The sequence below is a fragment of the Bactrocera latifrons genome, unplaced genomic scaffold (assembly GCF_001853355.1).
Source record: "Bactrocera latifrons isolate USDA-ARS-PBARC rearing strain unplaced genomic scaffold, ASM185335v1 scaffold_95, whole genome shotgun sequence".
Lineage (NCBI taxonomy): Eukaryota > Metazoa > Arthropoda > Insecta > Diptera > Tephritidae > Bactrocera > Bactrocera latifrons.
This window is the reverse complement of record NW_017537656.1, coordinates 1,181,751-1,200,982: the sequence shown is the minus strand read 5'-3', so window position 1 is coordinate 1,200,982 and position 19,232 is coordinate 1,181,751. Positions and strand designations below refer to the sequence as shown.

At 40.8% G+C, this 19,232-nt stretch overlaps 2 protein-coding genes across 3 annotated transcripts; one reads left to right on the top strand and one right to left on the bottom strand.

Moving 5' to 3' along the window:
- Positions 1 to 2,601: 2,601 nt before the first annotated feature.
- LOC108977749 lies at positions 2,602 to 3,586 on the bottom strand. The gene is made up of 2 exons (XM_018947609.1): positions 3,479 to 3,586; positions 2,602 to 3,409 (listed from the first exon to the last, which is right to left on the bottom strand). The coding sequence occupies exons 1-2, from the start codon at positions 3,489 to 3,491 to the stop codon at positions 2,697 to 2,699; spliced, it is 726 nt and encodes a 241-aa protein (XP_018803154.1). The 5' UTR covers positions 3,492 to 3,586; the 3' UTR covers positions 2,602 to 2,696.
- An 838-nt stretch (positions 3,587 to 4,424) lies between these two features.
- On the top strand, positions 4,425 to 18,036 carry LOC108977771 (probable helicase with zinc finger domain). Of its 2 annotated transcripts, none has more exons than XM_018947659.1 (7): positions 4,425 to 4,507; positions 6,930 to 7,559; positions 7,633 to 8,257; positions 8,324 to 10,176; positions 11,576 to 15,140; positions 16,305 to 17,135; positions 17,274 to 18,036. In XM_018947659.1, the coding sequence occupies exons 2-7, from the start codon at positions 7,188 to 7,190 to the stop codon at positions 17,501 to 17,503; spliced, it is 7,476 nt and encodes a 2,491-aa protein (XP_018803204.1). In that variant the 5' UTR covers positions 4,425 to 4,507; positions 6,930 to 7,187; the 3' UTR covers positions 17,504 to 18,036. The 2 variants fall into 2 exon arrangements, with proteins under 2 accessions (XP_018803204.1, XP_018803203.1); XM_018947658.1 differs by lacking the exon at positions 4,425 to 4,507 and adding an exon at positions 5,860 to 5,903.
- The last annotated feature ends 1,196 nt before the right edge of the window (positions 18,037 to 19,232 follow it).

Sequence of the window (19,232 nt, the reverse complement as noted above, 5' to 3'; positions counted from 1 at the left end):
TTTCTTATTCTGACGAAATTAGATGAAATGTATGCATTTCGAATTTCAAATGCAAAGCGATTACAATGACCTTGAAAAGACGGGGTTATGCTGTTGGGTTCTCTCTTGGTTATATTTTGGTTATGTGAGTGCAATATACCTGCATAAGGAGTAAGTTGATAGAATAGTAGATAATTTAGTCTATCTTGGAAGCAGCATTAACACCAACAACAACGTCAACCTCGAAATCCAACGCACAACTGGTGCTACTTCGGACTGAGGCAGCAATAAAGATATAAAGTCCTCTCTCAACAAACAAAGACCAAATTCTACAAATCACTCATCATCGCCGTTGTTCATAAAAAATCCGGTTACATACCCAACTATCGTGGAAACGGCTGATCACACCCATCCTACTATATGGTGGGCGTTACGCACGACGAATAACGCAGTCGATGGAACGATGAACTGTATGACATATGCTAGGTCATAGCGTCCGATATAGTATGAAAACACTCCAGCCATAAGAGTAAACGACGATGTATACAACATGGGGAGGGCATTTAGTCCGGTGTGGAGTCGCATTGCGGCCGGGTGCCGGACCCAGAGTACGGCAGAGGTTTTAGGTCGGCCTCGTACCCGACCAAGGCGGCTAGGCTAGGGTGTTTTACAACCACCCGAATCAATTGGAACCAAAATATAAGTATATGTGGCGGCACTCATGCTTTGGTTCTCCAGGGTGTGGTGCAGGTGCATGTACATATGCTTTGGGGCGCTGATCAACGCATTGTTTTGATCTATGTGCTTCTAGCAATAGAAAGCACCGTGGGGTTGGGACTTTGCAAGCAGGTACTCACGTTAAACCACAACGGACTCTGTCATCACCTTGCGGAATTGAATGGGTAGTGCTATGAAGGTGCTCTCGGTAAATTCTGTGATTAAGCCGACCCAGTTATCTATGTTTGAGATAATTATGGGTAAATGGTCTGAAGCGAAGGTTAATATAGGTCGCTAGATTATCAGACCGCCATTAACAATGGTAATATCTAGCGAGCGATTACAAGGGCCCAAAGATTCGCGTTAAAGTCGCCTGGTACCAAACGGTTTTCACCACGAAGTAGCGCACCTATATTCGGGTGATATTCTGTTTGACAACATGCTACTGGAGTGATGTATACATATATAAAAATATTTCGAGTTCTACATCGTCCGACCGGATAGTTATGCCCTGCCAACAAGGTTAGTATCCTTACGCCAGCGATGTGACGATATCGCCTGCATAACTTTGAAGATCTGAGCAGTTGCCTAACTTGACTTCTAAGACCGCAGCTATCGATACGCGTGTCCGGCTTATGAATGCAAATATCTCCTTAATCTGGAGACCCACGTAGTAAAAATTTAATATTCGGGTTTGTCGCGAGTGCCTGAGAGTAAATGGTGGTTATTGTAACTGTAGAACCCGCAAAAACGGTTGTGTGCTGTTTGACGACGCCACTGTAGGTGATTACGCATGAAGACTCCTACAGCAAGAGGCAGCGTACAAAGCACTTCACTCACGTGTGGCGCGCAGGCCTGATCACGTGGGAAAGTGATACCAACCAGAACATGAATTGCACTTCACTGATGTCATGTTCCGACGTACGATAAGACTGTGTGAACAAGTAGTTCCTGTGTGCTTTTCGCACCAGATTGAAGAGGGATGAGGGTTGGGAGGATAGACTGATAAGATTTTCTCATGTTACCGTTTGAGCTCCAGGGATAGGATAGGCCCTTTGTTGACCACTAGCGGCGCAGTACGCGAACTGAGAGAGACTAGTGTCGCAGTAGTGCGTTGGCAGAATAGGGCCACGCAACTTGTGGTCCACTCTTTGTGTATCTCCAGGTCTGAGTCGGCCCTAAGATGGCTCCATTCATTGCACGTATTACAACTAACCGAAACTTCGAAATGGAGTTTTAATGGAGCTTTCTAACGCGAACGCAACAGAAAACGTTTCTCTTCAATGGCAGCAAGGCTCAGGAAGATGAAAGGCAAATACTGCTGTTAGGGATTGCTTCAGTGATGACAATCTTATCTAAAACACACCGATCCAAACTGGTTTAGATCGCCAAAATAACAGTCTCTAGCCGGATTACATCTGGATAAATTCTGGTATCGTATAAACGGCTATCTTCGGAATTGTAATTGATGGACGTATCGAAATGACGTCATCCATACTTTGCACATAGTCTGTACTATTCACAAATATAAAGAAATCCGCCATCAACACAATGGCATTAACTAAGTTAAGAAGTAATTACTAGAAGGAAAACTTAGCAGCACTTAAAAGGGCTTTAATTCATGACCACATGTTTTACTTAGCCGGGAAAATACATCGCTGAGTAAGGCCTTTTGAATCTCTTTGCTTGTGATTTTTTGAAACTTCACCAAACTTCGAGAACAATTGGTGTGCACATATAACCGATGAACTTGGGCTTATAACAAAGAAGAAATTATACCCTGAAAATCGAATACAACTTGTTGAATATTTAATGTTGTAACAACAAAATGTAACAACAAAAATATTTCATTTCCAATTTTATGTCAATATTATTTCACTATTAATTCTCTAATTATTTCATTATTAATTTACTAATTATTTCACTAAATACATTTTCTAAAACAAATACTTTTTGAATTACTCAATTTAATTATAAGCAATATAGTGAGATGTATTCGCTCACAACCAATCTCTAATAAGCACGTCTGCCAGCAGCACAGCCTTATATATCTCGCCCCTATCATCGGCATTGGAAATGCCAAGCTGCTGCAAATCACCTTCGCTCAACGTACAAAATACTGCATAATCCACTTCTTCCATTTGAAATATCGATCTGTATTTTATCATACCCACACGCCGCAATAAGTAACCGACCCGTGGACTTAGTGGTTTCGGCACAGTATACACTTCAAACGGTTTTGCATAGCGCCGTTGCAACTCCTTCAAACCTAATGACCGGCAATGACGACGAGCAGCTAAATTTTTAACTGTCGAATTATTTTTAGCGCAACATCCGCCATTTTCTGCAGCAAGATTGAGCTGCGTTGGCACCTCGAGACGTGTGGAGAGAGCACCAAGGCCGTTGGATGTCTGCGGTGAACGCAAACGGCGAAAGCCAGCCAGTGGTGAACCACGGCGTTGTGGTGACTTGCTATAGTGTTGTGGTGGCGCAAGTCGACCATTAATAATTGTTGGTGTTCTGGCTGGTGATTTTGCTGCAGCGCGTAGTAGTGATTTTGGCGTTAGTATATTTTGTACGGTATTTAAGCGACGAAGCAATGGTGTAAGCGTGGTGTTATCGTCAGGATCAGCATCACTGTTGGCACCATCAAAATCGAAACTACAATCTCTTATTGTGATCGGTGTGAAGGGAATAATTGGTGAGGCGGGGTCTAGTTATATACATTGTTGGCAAAGTTGTTTTAATAATGTATGAGAGACCTTTTTAATTTGAATAATACCTTCTAGATCCATTTATCAGTGTTATTAAGAAATATATAAATATAAAATGTGTATGAAAAAAGTGTAGGATTGTTCTGCTATACTGAAAATAAACTTATTCCAGCAGAAGGCACTTACCGTTAATTGGGTTACCACAAATAGCGAAGAAATCAATTCCGTTTTTATAAAGAAGGAGAAACGCAATATTATATTTCATTCCCTTTTTAATTTGAATTTTAAATAATTTTTGCGAATACACATAACGAATTTTCACTTTAAAATACTGACTATAGTTTTATTGTTATTTCTGTTCATTTGCATTTCCGCTACGTTGTCAGTTTATAAATGTGTAGAAAAAATTTATTGCCAATCACAAAGCATTATAGTAGCGAAAACACATTATCACATTTGCAAAACATATAAACATATGATACATAAGACATAAAAAATTATACTGAAAAAAAAAAAATTCATTTTATAACAGCAGATAATTATTTGGGGCAGAACTCTACTCGTAACAACTCTGTGTTTAACAACGAAACCGCCATCAAAACAAAAATAGCAAACGCTTCTCCTACATTTCTCCTTAAGTATGTTAAGTCAACATCTGACATTTAGCTACGAACAGTAAACACAAGGTAAAATTTACAAAAAGGGGAAAGCTGAAAGTGTGGAACCGCAATGACAGCTGTTCAGTAAACAGTTGACAGCTGCAACCAAATTACAACAAGAAAAAGTGGTTGCCAATGATATATAAGTGCTTTATATGTCGTTAAGATATATTTTCTTATAGCGCTTTTTAGCTAATATTGCAGCGTCATTGTTTTATTTTACATAATATAAAAAGATTATGCCCGTTATATTATTACCAAGTTCAATAAGTTTAGATATGTGTACGGCTGCAAAATCTTTTTTATAGTCTAAAATATTGTGGCAACACTCGTTTTTATGTGCTGCGCGTTCACTTTTCATAGTAGATGTTTCTAATTTGTTTCATTCAATAAAAATGTAAAAATATGTTATAAAGGCGATTTCTTTGAGTTAAAAAGGTAAGCATTTGGGAACTAAATGTTTTCCGCTTACTAATTTAGTGCATAGGCAACAAAAATGTGTTACGTGTAGTATAATACGAAAAAATTATTGGCAGCTGTAATTTGAGCGGCTCCGTAGGTGTGAAAAATTTTGTGTGTGAAAGAAATAGATGCCGAAACAAACGAATACATTTACAATGTGTAGACAGCGGTTTTATTGTGCTGAAGTTATAAAATATACGGAAATTTTTTAATAAAAAATGTTAGTTAATGGTATATTTCAAGCATTTCATACACAATTCGTTTCGTCTTTTGTAAACGTTTTGACGAAAGTACAATAAAAAGGAAATGTCTGAAAGAGGAGCATGATTCTCCGGTTTGCAACGGTTGCCATTTCGCACAATTTATTCAACTTTACCTATGCTCCACATTCTTCGATATCAAATAGAGCTACCAGATGTTCAGATTAATTGTAGTGTAGAATTGCCTATAGAGAAAGTCAATTTAAAAATAGTAGGGGGATTCTCTTCCTCTTGAAAGATTGCAGATTGCAAAAATCCTATACCGAAATATACAAGGGCACGAGAGCACCCATTGCAGAATCTTGTGATATATGAACGGCTGATTCGGTCAATTTATTTTAAATGACTGTTGTGAATTGGCGCACCTTCTGCATTCATTCTTAACAAAGAAAACTGTACAAATATTTATAATTTAAATAGAAATTATAAATCTATTTAAAATTTGCCTTCCTCAACAATTTAACGTCAGAATATGTATTCAAGTAAAATGACAGCTAAAACTGGGTTGCAATATTTTTATATAAACATGAGTTTTGATCTGATATATTTTACAGCCATTGCAAATATTTTTCTGCTTTTGTTTGTTGTTGTGCCGTGGCATTAGGTGGAAAAATCTGCAATTCTTGCACCGTGCAAGGGTTTTGCGAGAGCAAGAAAATGCCCCTAGTATGTTTACGCATCACTCTAAATCTTCAATTATGAAATTGAATACCTTGGAAAAAACCGCACGCTATTGCTTTTGCCTTTAATACAGATTGTTGCTTCAGAATGGCCCCAATTCATTAAAATTTGGATGTTTTGCATCCTTAAATGTTTACTTCGTCAAGTTTACCATTTCATTTTCACTTATTTCGTGATAATGTTTAAAATATTAAAAATGTGTTACGAACTAGATATATAAGAATATCAGTTTAAAAATTATTAGGTGTATCAAGTATTTTTCTGTTTTTTTTATTTTTTTTTATTTTTTTTTATTTTTTTTTATTTATAAATATATCGATAACGGACCTGAAATCTTATTTTATTTCCTAACCTTTCCGCACATCTGGTAGCATTCTGTTTCGCACACGACACCGAACGACTGCTACGAATTTATCCAACCATAGAAGACGGTACGGTATAATCTTTAATTATTTGGTTAAAAAATATGTTATAAATCCCCAAAAGCGTAAAGAAATTATAATATAAAATGTGTTAGGTATAATGAATGAAAAATGGGACAACAAAAAAGACAAAGTTTTGTTGAAATAGTGAAAATAAGGTCGCCTTGCAGAAGTGTACGAGAAAAAATGTTCAGACGAAAAAAGAGCTACGAAATACTACCGTAAGCAGATGAGAGCGGTATGCGGCAAGTGTGTGAGCAGGAGGGCAAAAACGAGAATTGGAGAAATCGTCTGGATAGAAAAGAAAAACAAAAAAGGCAAATCAACAAATATATAAAAGAAGAATTAAATTAAAAAAAAAAACAACAATAACCACAACGAATGCCACAACAAAGTGAAACAAAAACGATAGTAGAGCTAAATTCATGCTATGAAATAGACAAATTGTGTAAAACATGTAAAAGTTGAATGTGTCCTAAGAATATAATACCACTCTGTGTACATAATATAATATAATTAAACATTCGGATAAGTCCTGAAATTAAACTCTTGCCATTGCATGGTTTTTGAGTTAGAATATACATATAATTAGAAGTTAAACAAGCTTAAGCACAAAGTGATAAGTGTGATAAATTATTCGTGTAGTGTAGTGTAGTRTTAATATGAATAAGGAGAACGTGAAATTTGTTTGGTTGGAAGAGTGTGTCAAATAAGCCACGGCATGGACACCAGCTGAGTGGGTGCAAATTAGTGCGTATTTCACCATTAAACGTCGTGTCTTTGCCCACCGTTATATTGAAAATTAATACGGCCATCACTGCGCCGGCCTGAGTGAAGTTGTTGCTACGAAGCAGCAAAAATACATTTTACCGTCAAAAATGTGCCTTGAAGTTTTCAATGACTATGAGTAAACATGTTGCATAAAAAAGGACAAATGACAATGGCAGGAAAAAATAAAATATTTTACGCTGTTTAAAAAATATAACAGTCCTTACTGAAAATATTGAAATTGCATTTTTGTTTCTTTCTTTGCAGTTTAAATATAAGCATTTCAAGATGTCGTAATTAATTAAGAAATGGAAGCAGCATCAGAAGTTAATTAATCCGACAACAATTAGTTTAACAACTTTGTAAAATAGATTTGTATATTAATCAACGCATCAGTTACACCCATATTAATCTTAATAACCAGCATTGCACAATAAGAATTACGATACCAAACACAAACCAAAAAAAAAAAAAAAAATTCTAATTATAATACTGTAAAGACTACGATAAGCAAAATAAGAAAATATGACCGAAAAAGAAATGCAAGCACACGATATGGTGAGGCGGCGCAACTGGTCGCGTGCCGTTACGCTCTACGACCAAATCCTAGAGCAAATCACTGCAGCTGTTACCGCCACCGCTATTGTCTCAGCCAACAGTAATAACACGGCCAATGGTAATAATACAGCATTGGCGCGTTCGCAAAAAGATAGACAAATCGCTTGCCTTTTGGGCCGTTGCGAATGTATGCTGGAGCTGAGCCGCTATGAGCATTGCCTCGCCGATGCGCGTAAAGTATTGGCGTTGCTGGCCGATCAGTCGGCCGATTGTTTGGCAAGTGTATCACGTGCGCGCCGTTGGCTCGTGCATGCGCTATGCAAGCTGAAAAAATATACTGTAAGTAAAACTTTAATTTGCGCAATAATTGTGAACTGAAAATTATATTTTAATTATTCATTGTCTTTAACAGGAAGCTGAGCAGCTGCTGCGCGAGTGGATTGGTGAACTTAATGGTCATCAAAGTTTTTTAGACATTTCCAAAACATTGGAACGCTACAAATCCATAATACAAATGATAAACGGACACAAGTCCACACAGAAGATCTCACAGTCACGGCTTGAAGACGAAATGTCCATATTGGACACCAAACTCGACCATTGGGCCACCAATAACCTGCCGTTGGACAAATACAGCAAATTGCTGAGCAACAAGGGACTGAAGAAGACACGTGAAGGCGTTAGCGAACGCGGTGGTGGCGACGGACGTGGTAATAGCAGCAATAGCGCTTGCAATAATGTTGGCCCCGGGCAACATAATGGCTCTATTGGTAGCGGTGGTGGCAGCAGTAGTATAAGTAGTAGTAGCAGTAGTGGAAGTGGTAGTTCCACAACAATATTGCAAAAGACAACCGATTTGTTGGCCGCGATAAAGGTGACGGGCGGCAAACATGGCATGTCAAGTGCTGGTGGTGCCATCGAAGACAATGACAATGCCACATACTGCTCCTACTGTGCGATCAGTTTTGAGACGCGTAATGAGTTGCGACAACATTGCCAGACTGAAAGTCATCAAAATGTTATTATGTCGTATGAGGGTAATTTTTCATTTTTATTTTTAATCTACAAATATGTATTCTATTAAATTTGTAATTCTTTGACAGGGCGCGACTGGAAGTGGCGGCCACCACCCCGCGGCTTCACTTTGGACTCATACACTTTGTGTGAGGCATACCAAGAATCACAGACATGCCACTATGGCAATCAATGCGTTGAGGCACACGGACAAGACGAGCTAAACGAGTGGAAAGAACGTTTCGAATATCGACGTATGCGCCTACAAAAGGCCAGCGAGAAAGAGCTGTACGGCAAATCATACACCGAACAAATATTAGATCGTTGGATACAGGCGACGGCGCCAGAACGTATAATGTGCGAAAAAGTGGACGGCGTTGAGGTGCGCTGCGAGCAAGAGCTAGTGACGAGCATCAGTTCAAAGAGCTCTAAGCGTGAGTGGGTTTTCGTGCTGAAGTCGACGCGTGTGTTACGTGCCGTTGCGCTGTTGCAAGATGCGCACCGCAACCACTACGCCATAACCGGCATTAAAGTGGACGGCAATGCGCCGATCTACGATCTTAAATCCAATCAAGAATGGGTCTCAAACACTTACAAGGCGTCATCAATTGAGAAAGACACCACGAAGTCAGCAAGTGAGTTCAACGATACAACGCTGTCATCGGCGCTTGCTAACTTGTCAACGGATGTACAAGCACCAATTTTGGAGCATAAAGTAACGATAGAATTCCACACAGACATTTATGGTACCTTTCGGCAAACAGTATGCTTTGATTTGGGCGCCGAACCTTTGCTGGTACAACAGCTTTGTGTCGATGTAGTGCCGGTTGGTGATGCTGAGCGCATTGAGGAGATCAAACGCGACATTATTAATAATTCGGTGACGCGTTGGGATGTTTCCAATACGAATTTAGTGAAATTCGAGACCACCATTGGTACACACCTGAAGACTGAAGCCTATCTGAACGATCTGAAGCATGAGAAAGAGATGCTTGAACGCTATCCTTGTCCGCGTGCGCAAACCTTCACACTAACGCAATCAACGATTGTCGAGAAACGTCTGACGCAACATAATTACCGTTCGCGCATACACGAACTGCTGTATGTGGAGGAGATAGCACGTTACGAGCAAATCGCCCGCTATAATGTGCGCACTAAATTGACAGTAACATCTAACTATATACTGACACCGGCTGGTATGGCCACCAGTACGGCGAAATTCTCGTTGACGGGCGAATTATTCGCCTTAATGCGTCTCGGCAAAGACATTTCCGAAGACACTTCAGCTGGACGTTTAATACTTTCAAATTGCTCTAGCGTTTACATCAGCGCACCGGAGGAGTTGCACGTATTAAAGGAACGCAAACGTAATGTCTACGAGGCGACCATTGAGGATAAGGGCAAAAATATAATTTATCTCAAATTATCTGCGAAATGTGTGGAAGGCATGAATTTGAAGGCTGATACTGAAATCGAAGTCGACATACAATTCCAATTGAATCGTTTGCCATATTGTGAATGGCATAATGCAGTCGATAAAATAACCGATTTCAAAATCATATTTCCTGCCACCGAAATCGAACCAAATATCCCGTGGACGCCGAAAAAACAATGGTCCGACGCGTGTGAACCGAAGCTAAATGCGAAACAACGCGAGGCGGTGAATGCTATCACGACATCGTTGGGCATTAAATTGCCGCCCATTTTGTTGATTGGTCCATTCGGTACGGGTAAAACATATACGCTGGCGCAAGCAATCAAACAACTCTTAACACAGCCTGAAGCGAAGATTTTAATTTGTACACATTCTAATTCTGCCGCCGATTTGTATATCAAGGAGTATCTACATCCATGGATTGAGCAGGGTTTGGAGGAGGCAACACCATTGCGTGTGTACTACCACAAACGTTGGGTAGCCACGGTGAACAGCGTGGTGCAGAAGGTGAGTTTGGTTGCCGCTAGGATGTACCAGTATACCTTAGGCATAAATATTGGAAAAATATTAGGTCAGCCGATGTCAAGCTCGAAATATTCAATTTATTAATCAAGGTAACTAAAGTTGTCTTCTGTTTTTGCAGCAGTTTATGAACCGTAACCCCTAGTGTTGATCTGGTAAATATCATATATATATTTTTTTTTTTTTGTTGCTTTTTATAGCAAAGCATTATTTATTATGTTCAGAAACAATTCTTTTACATATGGCTCAAATAGCTCACGACTTCCGGTCTTACCAAGTATCCTCTAGGTAGCCAATGAACATCCGTTTGAAGACGAGCTAAAATTGTGCGTCAGGTTTGGGATCCGCCACGTAAAAAGCGCCTCAATAAAAAGCAAACAGCCTCGGACGAGCTACATTCCTGAAGTAATGAGACCGCGTTGACAGTCCCTAATCGCCTAAAAATCTCGTCGTAACGTTGGACCCAGTTCTCAACGGCCTATTTGTGAGGTTTTCTTTACTAAGCTTCTAAGTTAGATATTATAGCAGTAGTCCTATTTATTCAGACTGGACCATTTTATATCAAAAAATATGTTTTGCATGTTAAGCTTCCCGATATAATACTAACCATGATTTGGATGACTTTTCAAGCCTGCTCATCTGACATCCCTTACCTCTATGGTTCGACTTGCCGATCCGTTGACAATTAAAATACCTTTTCTCTAAACAGGTTTAACAACAATAAAGATTGGTCGAATCATTAAAGAAAATCTCAGCCTATGACATCAAAAAATAAATGAAGCTGCAAACGTTAGACGCTAAATAGCTGTTGTTTTTAGTTCGTTTTCACTTTCATAGACCTCGGAGAACAGAACTCTCGGAAACGCGTTATTGATGTCAGAGATTCAAAAGTCTCCGAGAAGTCGATTGCTAATTTTAGCCTATTTCACTTTAATGGACGCAGCTGTTCCTGGATACAGGACCATTAGGTTTTACCAATATTTAAACAAATTTTATCAGCACATTCATAATTATTTTACTTCATAACATCGTTATTGGTGCTAAAGGTTCAAAAAATAATAATAATAATAATTAGCCCAGTCTACCTCTTGATATTTACACAATTTCTGCTCAATTCTAATCTGGATACTTGTATGTCGTAGTCAAGCTTCTAAGTTAGGATTAAGCCCGAAAAGTTCGTTGCTTCATATCACTTAAATCCCTGTCGAAAAAGCTACTTTCTGTGGCTTTCAATCTCATTTTCTCTTCAATTTACACATAACAGTTCTTTGTATATTTTGGGTTTATCTAACCATCGGCTACTCTCACAAGGATTTTCTACAAATATAAAATTCAGCAAGTTTAGTTTATTAAAGTTTTTGCATTTTTTCCCATCCCCTTGCAGTACTGCATAACGGACGGCGCTGGAAATTTCCGTCGACCCACCGTCGAGGACATCAAAAAGCATCGGATTGTTGTGGTTACACTAAGTATATCGATGGAATTGGCCAATCTCGGCCTACCCAAAGGATACTTCACTCACATTTTTCTTGACGAAGCCGCACAGGCTATGGAATGTGAGGCAATAATGCCGCTGGCGCTCGCTAATGACAGCACACGCATTGTACTGGCCGGTGATCACATGCAAATGAGTCCCGAACTCTTCTCCGCCTTTGCAAAAGAACGCAAATTACACATTTCGTTGCTGGAACGATTGTACGATCATTATCCTTCGAATTTCCCGTGTAAAATATTGCTATGCGAAAACTATCGCGCACACGAGGCGATCATAAAGTTCACTTCGGAATTATTTTATGAACAAAAATTAATTGCTTCCGGCAAGCAACCGCGTCACGAACGTTTCTATCCGCTCACATTTTTCACCACGCGTGGTGAAGATGTGCAGGATAAGAATTCAACAGCATTTTACAACAACGCCGAAGTGTACGAGGTTGTGGAACGAGTTTCCGAGTTGCGCCGTAAGTGGCCCGTTGCTTGGGGCAAGGTGAATGATGCCAGCATCGGCATAATGACACCCTATGCAGATCAAGTGTTTCGCATACGTTCGGAGTTACGCAAGCGCCGTATGGGTGGCATCTCAGTGGAACGTGTGCTGAATGTGCAGGGCAAACAATTCCGCGCTGTCTTCCTCTCCACTGTACGCACGCGCGCCACATGCTTGCCACAAATGATAAACGCTATGATGGGACAGGGTGGCATGCATCCAGGAATGGGTGGTATGGGCGCATTGCCCGCGGAGGATGCCGATTACGGTTTCTTGAGTAACTCCAAGTTGTTGAACACGGCGATTACACGCGCGCAAAGCTTGGTCGCCGTTGTTGGTGATCCAGTGGCGCTCTGTTCAATCGGTCGCTGTCGCAAGGTGTGGGAGCGCTTCATCGAAATATGTGACGAGAACAAATCCTTATTCGGCATAACATGGTCATACATGCGTTCGCAATTGGATGTCGTGGAGCTAAAGCGTGGCTATGTGTTAAATCCATTGGCGCCCGAATTCATACCGCGCGCCATGCAACCGGAAGCGTATTTGCGCGATCAAACAGCCATGTATTTGATGGGCGCTGCAGGCGCCAATGTCGGCAATCATCACGGTGGGCCTCATCCCGGCGGTGGACCACATCATGCCGGCGGACCATTGCCGCCACACGCTGCCGGTATGTTGGCCGCTGCAGCTGCAGTTGGAGGCGGCGGCGGACCAGGCGGTGCGCAAATGCAGCCTCATCATGCCGCGATGGCGGCCGCTGCCAATCATCAACAACAAATGCAAATGCAAATGTACGCGCAGCATCCAGCCGCCGCAGCTGCTTACAATGCAGCCGCCGCAGCTGCGGCAATGATGAATCAGAACATGGTATCTGGCAAAGGCGGCGCTGGTGGACATCACTTCCCTGGACCAACACATGGGCCAAATCACATGAATATGCGCGCTTTGGGACCACATCAGCCGGGCGGTCCGCAACAGCAGCAAGGACCACCACCGCCAGGACCGCTAGGACAACAATATAACATGCGTGGACCGCCGCCGCCACCTTCCGCTGTGCATTTGAATCAACCGCCACCACCAGGCACTGGGGGCGCACCATCACAATTCGCTGCGCAGTACATGCCATGGCAGCAAGCGCAGCAGCAAATGCGTGGCGGGCCACCGGGTAGTGGTGGAGCTGGCGGCAACTATCCACCACCAGGCGCACAGGGACCACAATCGCAGAATCCGAACGCCAGTCTTTGGGGGCCACCGCCGCAGTCGAATCCATGGAGCGCACTGCCGAACAAGCAACAGCAAATGCCACCACAACCACCACCGAACAGTGTGAGCGGCGGCGGTGGCGTTAGGCAAATGGGTCCACCGCCACCAAACGCGCAACAACAGCAAACGGCGGTGGGTATGCGCGGCGGTAGTGTACCGCTGCAGCCACCGCCGCCAAATACGCAGCAGCTGCGCGCCAACTCGAATGATATGGGCTACTTAGCGAAAAAGGCTTACGGGCCACATGCCGCGCCAGGCGGACCACAACAACAACCGCCACTGCCGCATGGCACTTTTGGCGCGTACGTGGGCAATAATGCACCACCGCCGCCGCCCAGCCAATTGCAATTGTTGAATCAACGTAATATGGGTGGTGGCATGCCGAACGGACCCATCAGTCCACTGGATCCCTATATGCAGCGTGCACAGGGCGGCACTGGTCAGGCGGGAACGCCGCAATCAGCAAACAACTTCTTTGGTGGCGGCGGCGGCGGTGTAAATAATATCTCAGCGCTGAGTAAGGATAGCAAAGACTTCCAGTTTCTCAATAATGTGCATATGCCGCCGCTGAATTTAGGTGGCAGCGGTGGTGGAGGCGCCAATGGTGGTGCGAATAATCTTTTCCAACCACCTGGCGCGTTGCAACCACCTGTACCAGGTAACAACAAACAGCAGTCGCCGTCGGCGCAACGTTTTCCACAACCGCAAGAGTATGCCGCACTATTGCCACCCAATATGAGCATCTATGACATGGCCTTCGAGCCGAAGGACTCGCAGTACAAGTGGTGTCTGAAGCTGCTCGAAACACACGGTCAAGAAGCAGTCAATAAATTCACCGAAGGTCTTGGGCAAGTGCTTAATATGCTGAACCAACAACAACAGCACCAGCAACAACATGCCCAGCAGATGAACGCGCGTGGTCCGCAAATGCAACCGCCTCCACCGCCACCGCATCTCAACATCAATCAGTTGCTGCCGCGTGATCTGATGCAGCAATATATGCTGCCCGCTTTGATGGGCGGCAGCAACGCCGGCGTAGGACCACAACCACCAATGCAGCAGCAGCAACAACAACAACAACAGCAGCAACGCAACAGCCTGATAGGCGGCGGCATGCATCACTCATACCCGATGAACCCCTTGGCTGCCTTGGGTAATCAACAAGGACCGCAACAGCCGCCACCACCACCATCCCTATTGCCACCACCCACAGACGAGACGCCGCCATTGGATGGCATCAACTTTAACCAACAAATCGATTTAGCCTTCAATACTCTGTTGAATGGCAGCAATGCTCAGCCAATATTGCGCAATCTCTTCAGTAACACGGGCAACCGCGGCGCAAATAGCAACAGCTTGATGAATGGCGGCGATTTTCTGCTTGCTTCCAGCACATCGGCATCGTCTTTGGTCAGCACGAGTACTTCGGCGTCTGGTGGTTTGGGCGGTCATGAGCCAATGCAACAGCAAATGAAATTGTTCCCGGGCTTAGGTGGTGGTGGTGGCGCAGGCGGAGGCGCTGGTGATTTAGGTGGTGGAAATATTTTAGTTTCGGCCTTGCAACAGCCGCTATTGAATAATATGCAAAAAGGACCGATGTTTGCGCCAATGCAACATCAGCAACAACAGCCACAACATATGCTCGGTCAACCGCCGTCACAGCAGCAGCAGCCGCCGGTTGGTGGTAGTTTCTTGGGAGGAAGTGAGTAACGCTAATTTCATTTTAATTTAAATAAAGGAATTTCGGAAACACTCTCGGAATTTATATTTTCAATATAAATACAAATTGAAATTCGTTATGTATGATTTAAAAAAAATTAAAGCTCTCGAAATTCATATTTTCGATATACATATAAATAAATATTTTACATATCTTCGAAATTCGAACTTGCATATCTTAAACTTGCGTCTTATCTTTGATAAAAAAAATTAACTTTTTTAGTTAAAAATTAATTTCGAATTTTCGACAATTGTTTAAATACATGTTTTGAACGATTTTAGAAAGTTTATGTTTTCTAATGTCAGTAATTCATTTAAATTTTACGCTTTGCAAAAAATATATTATTTTCGAAATTCATATTCGTTTGAAAATGTTTTTTTCGACATTTTTATGATGATATGTTTGATTTTCCAATGATATTTTTTTTTTGTACATTGCTCTGAAATGCAATATTAATATAGTACATTCAATACAATTTTAATTTTTTATATTCGAGTTTTTTAATTTGCTTTAATATTTATATACATACATATATCAAAATTCTAGCTAAAGCGAACTTTTTTCAATTGCAATAATTAAAAATTTATTAATTTCGAAATATAACTTATTAAATTCCATAATTGAAAAATTATTAACTTCGAAACAAATTGAAAATTTCGAATTTTTTTCTTTGAAGTGAAGTAAAATTTAAATTTTATTTAGATGAATAGATTTTCGAAATTTTCACATTTTATAGAAATACAAACCTTTTAATGATTTAAATGCAATTTAACAAAGTTTCGAAACATTTTATATGAATTTCGAATTTTCGAAGATAACATTTTTTTACATATCTTTGAAATGCAAATGGTTGAAATTTTACAAATTTTTTTAACATTTAAGCTGAATTTCGCAATTATTCGAATTTTCGAAATCAATATTATTTTTGAAATGCAAAAGTATTTGAAATATCTAGAATATTTTTTACGAATCTTTAAGCCATTCGAATTTTCGAAATGTTTATATTTTATTGATAGTCAAATCGTTTGAATGGACCAAATACAATTTTAAAAATTTTCCAGAACATTTTACATATATGAATTTTCGAAAATTTCCTATTCGCAATATGTATACAATAAGTTGCTAATATATCGCTCATTCCTCTAGATTCCTTATTGAATAGCAAAGATTACTTGCTAGGCGGCGATGATAGCATACTCAGTGGCGGCTCGAGCGTACCACTCTACCGACGTCAAGCGATGGGTAACGGCAGTTTGAGCAACAGCATCAGCTCCAGTGGTCAAAACCACAGTCATAGCAGCGGTCACAATAACAGCTACAATAATTTGGGCGCACATGCGGCGACAGGCGGCGGTGGCAGTAACAACAGCGGACATTTGTTGCCACCACCCGACAACATACTCACAGGTGGCACCACTGACATACTAGCTGGACTGAATACGAGCGCAAGCAACCTGATTGAAGCGCTGTTCCAGACGAACCCAACAACAAGCTCAGCGCCCACCACCTCAATGCCGAATAATACAATAACAACGAGTAAAGGTTTGGAGCAGCAACATCAACAACAACCAACACAACAGCAAACTGGCGGCGGCAATAACAACACCAGTTCGTTTCAGAAGATGTTTAACAGCTATGACATTTACGGTTCGTCGGCAGCGACAGCGAAGAAATACGAATTGGATTTGTTTATGCGCGATCATCCGCTGAGTGGCGGCGGTGGTACTGGCGGTATGGGTAATGTTGACACTGGTGCTGGCAGTGTGGCTGGCGGTAATAGTGGCGCTAATGGTGCACCGCTTACGAATAATCATCAGGCGCATTATCACAACAACAATGCTGATAGTCGCAACAACACCACTTATGCGGCAGTGCTTAGTCAAGGACAACATCATCAACAACAGCAGCAACAACAACACCAGCAGCAGCAGCAACACCACCAACAGCAGCAGCATCATCACCAACAACAACAGCAACATCACGCCATACAGCAACAGCAACAACATAATAATTTCCATCATCATCATCCAAGCGGTCATCACGTCGAACCGCCCACAAGCGCTGCACCAGCTGTCTCTTATACACATCTAGATGTGTATAAGAGACAGCAGCAACATCACGCCATACAGCAACAGCAACAACATAATAATTTCCATCATCATCATCCAAGCGGTCATCACGTCGAACCGCCCACAAGCGCTGCACCAGGTAGCGGTCTTGGCGGCGCTGGTGCTGGCAGTGGCAATACTACTAGCGGTGGTGGTGTTGAAGTGGAAAAGGACCTCTTTGCCGCCATACGTGAACTGGGTCAAGGCACAAATGGATTCTATAATTATTTCCAATAAGTTTTGCTGCAGTCAAAGTCTTACCTTCTTATGTGTTGGCAGTGTGGTGAATTTCTCATTTTGAATTGTTTTGTGTGGCTTGTTGGTGTGAGTGTTGTTAACGCCGTAAGCGTTATTCGTTGCACAGCATAGACGATGTCGTAATGATGTTATAGTGTTGTGGGCGCGTTGTGCTAAAAATATTCGCCTGCAGTCAGTGCGTAGATTGGTGGGTTAAAAATATACAATCGCCGTGCTCTAGTGCGTGGTGGTGTCAATTACCAACAGTGCATGTGCAGTTATATTTAAATTAATGGGGTATTGTGCTCGTTTTGCTTATGGTACACACACAAACTGTTATCTTAGCCGAGATTTAGCAGCCAGCGTTGATAATATATGCATGTGGAATTTAAAAAGCAGCAACTAATGTTGAATTTTAAAGCAAAACTTACCTGTAAGGAATGTAATTGTAGAACTATATTTTAGGCATATTTTGATTTTATTTTGGCCGAATTAGTACATTATTGGCAGCTAACCTCAAAAAGTTTCGGCCAATGACAAATGCAAAGTTCTTAACACCTTCCCTATAAATTTTCTACATTATTTATTAGTATTAATCTAAAATTTTAATTTTTGTCAATTTAATATTTCACTAGCGCCTAACCTCAAAAACTTTAAGCTAGCTGCAAATGTAAAGCTCTATTTACTTCCCTTTTAAATGTAAAATATTTAATACACAATTCAGACTTAATTTTTGTCCAAATTAGCATTTTACTGGCACATAACCTCAAAATATTTCGTTGTACCACATATGTAAAGTTCTATATAACTCCCTATATATGCACAACAACCTTTATTACGCCTATTGCTAATTTCTGTTTTTATTTGTGCCAAATTAGCATTTTAGTTTCACATAACCTCAAAACAATTTCTGTTAACCAAGGCAATTTGTTAACATAAAAGTGTCTTTTCTGGTTATAGTACCTCGAATACCATTGTAATTGGTCGAATAATCGATATTTTTTTCCAAATTTTGCTCAAAGAACTGTTTTTTATAGTTGCTTTTTTTTTTTTTTTTTTTTTTTTTTTTTTTTTTTTTTTTTTTTTTTTTTTTTTTTTTTTTTTTTTTTTTTTTTTTTGAAAATTCCAACTTCTTCATACTTGCTTTCGGCCACTTGCAGCATATCAACCTGATTCATAACCTTTCTAAGCACAAAAGAAAACATCATTGCCTCGCTTGCATTCATCTTTGTTTTTTATACTTAACCCACTCATGTCTCCGCCAACTCACCGGCTTCAAAGTCCTTGATTTTTGCACAAGCTCTTGTCTTCCCTCCTTTTCACACCAATTTTGCTATAATCATTGTATATGTAATTTTTTTTATTAATATTATTATTAATTTTAAGTTTAGTTTGTCGCTTTTTAAAGAACGCGAGTATTAAGTTATTCCTTAATTTAATTGTAAAGAAAGCCAATATAGCGTAGAAGGCGTGAAATTGTTCGGAAGAAAAATTTCTGTAAATGTGTACTTGTAAAAATATTTTTTTTTAAACTTCGCCAAACGATTTTTTGAACGATTTCGAGATCGACTGTACGCACATACACATATGTACATAGCACAGGCCAACACTTGGCGCTACGCACTGACGCTTTTGGGATTTTATGAACACACGCCTCGTACGCGCCCAAATGATTTACATATAAATATATAAAAAATAATGCCTAGTTTTTAATTTAAAATATTAATTA

Bases quoted from the DNA above. Each gene is read 5' to 3' on its own strand.
- LOC108977771 (XM_018947659.1), top strand. From the start codon at position 7,188: ATGACCGAAAAAGAAATGCAAGCACACGATATGGTGAGGCGGCGCAAC. The intron at 7,560-7,632 runs GTAAGTAAAACT...TGTCTTTAACAG, and splicing joins GCAAGCTGAAAAAATATACT to GAAGCTGAGCAGCTGCTGCG. The intron at 10,177-11,575 runs GTGAGTTTGGTT...ATCCCCTTGCAG, and splicing joins TGAACAGCGTGGTGCAGAAG to TACTGCATAACGGACGGCGC.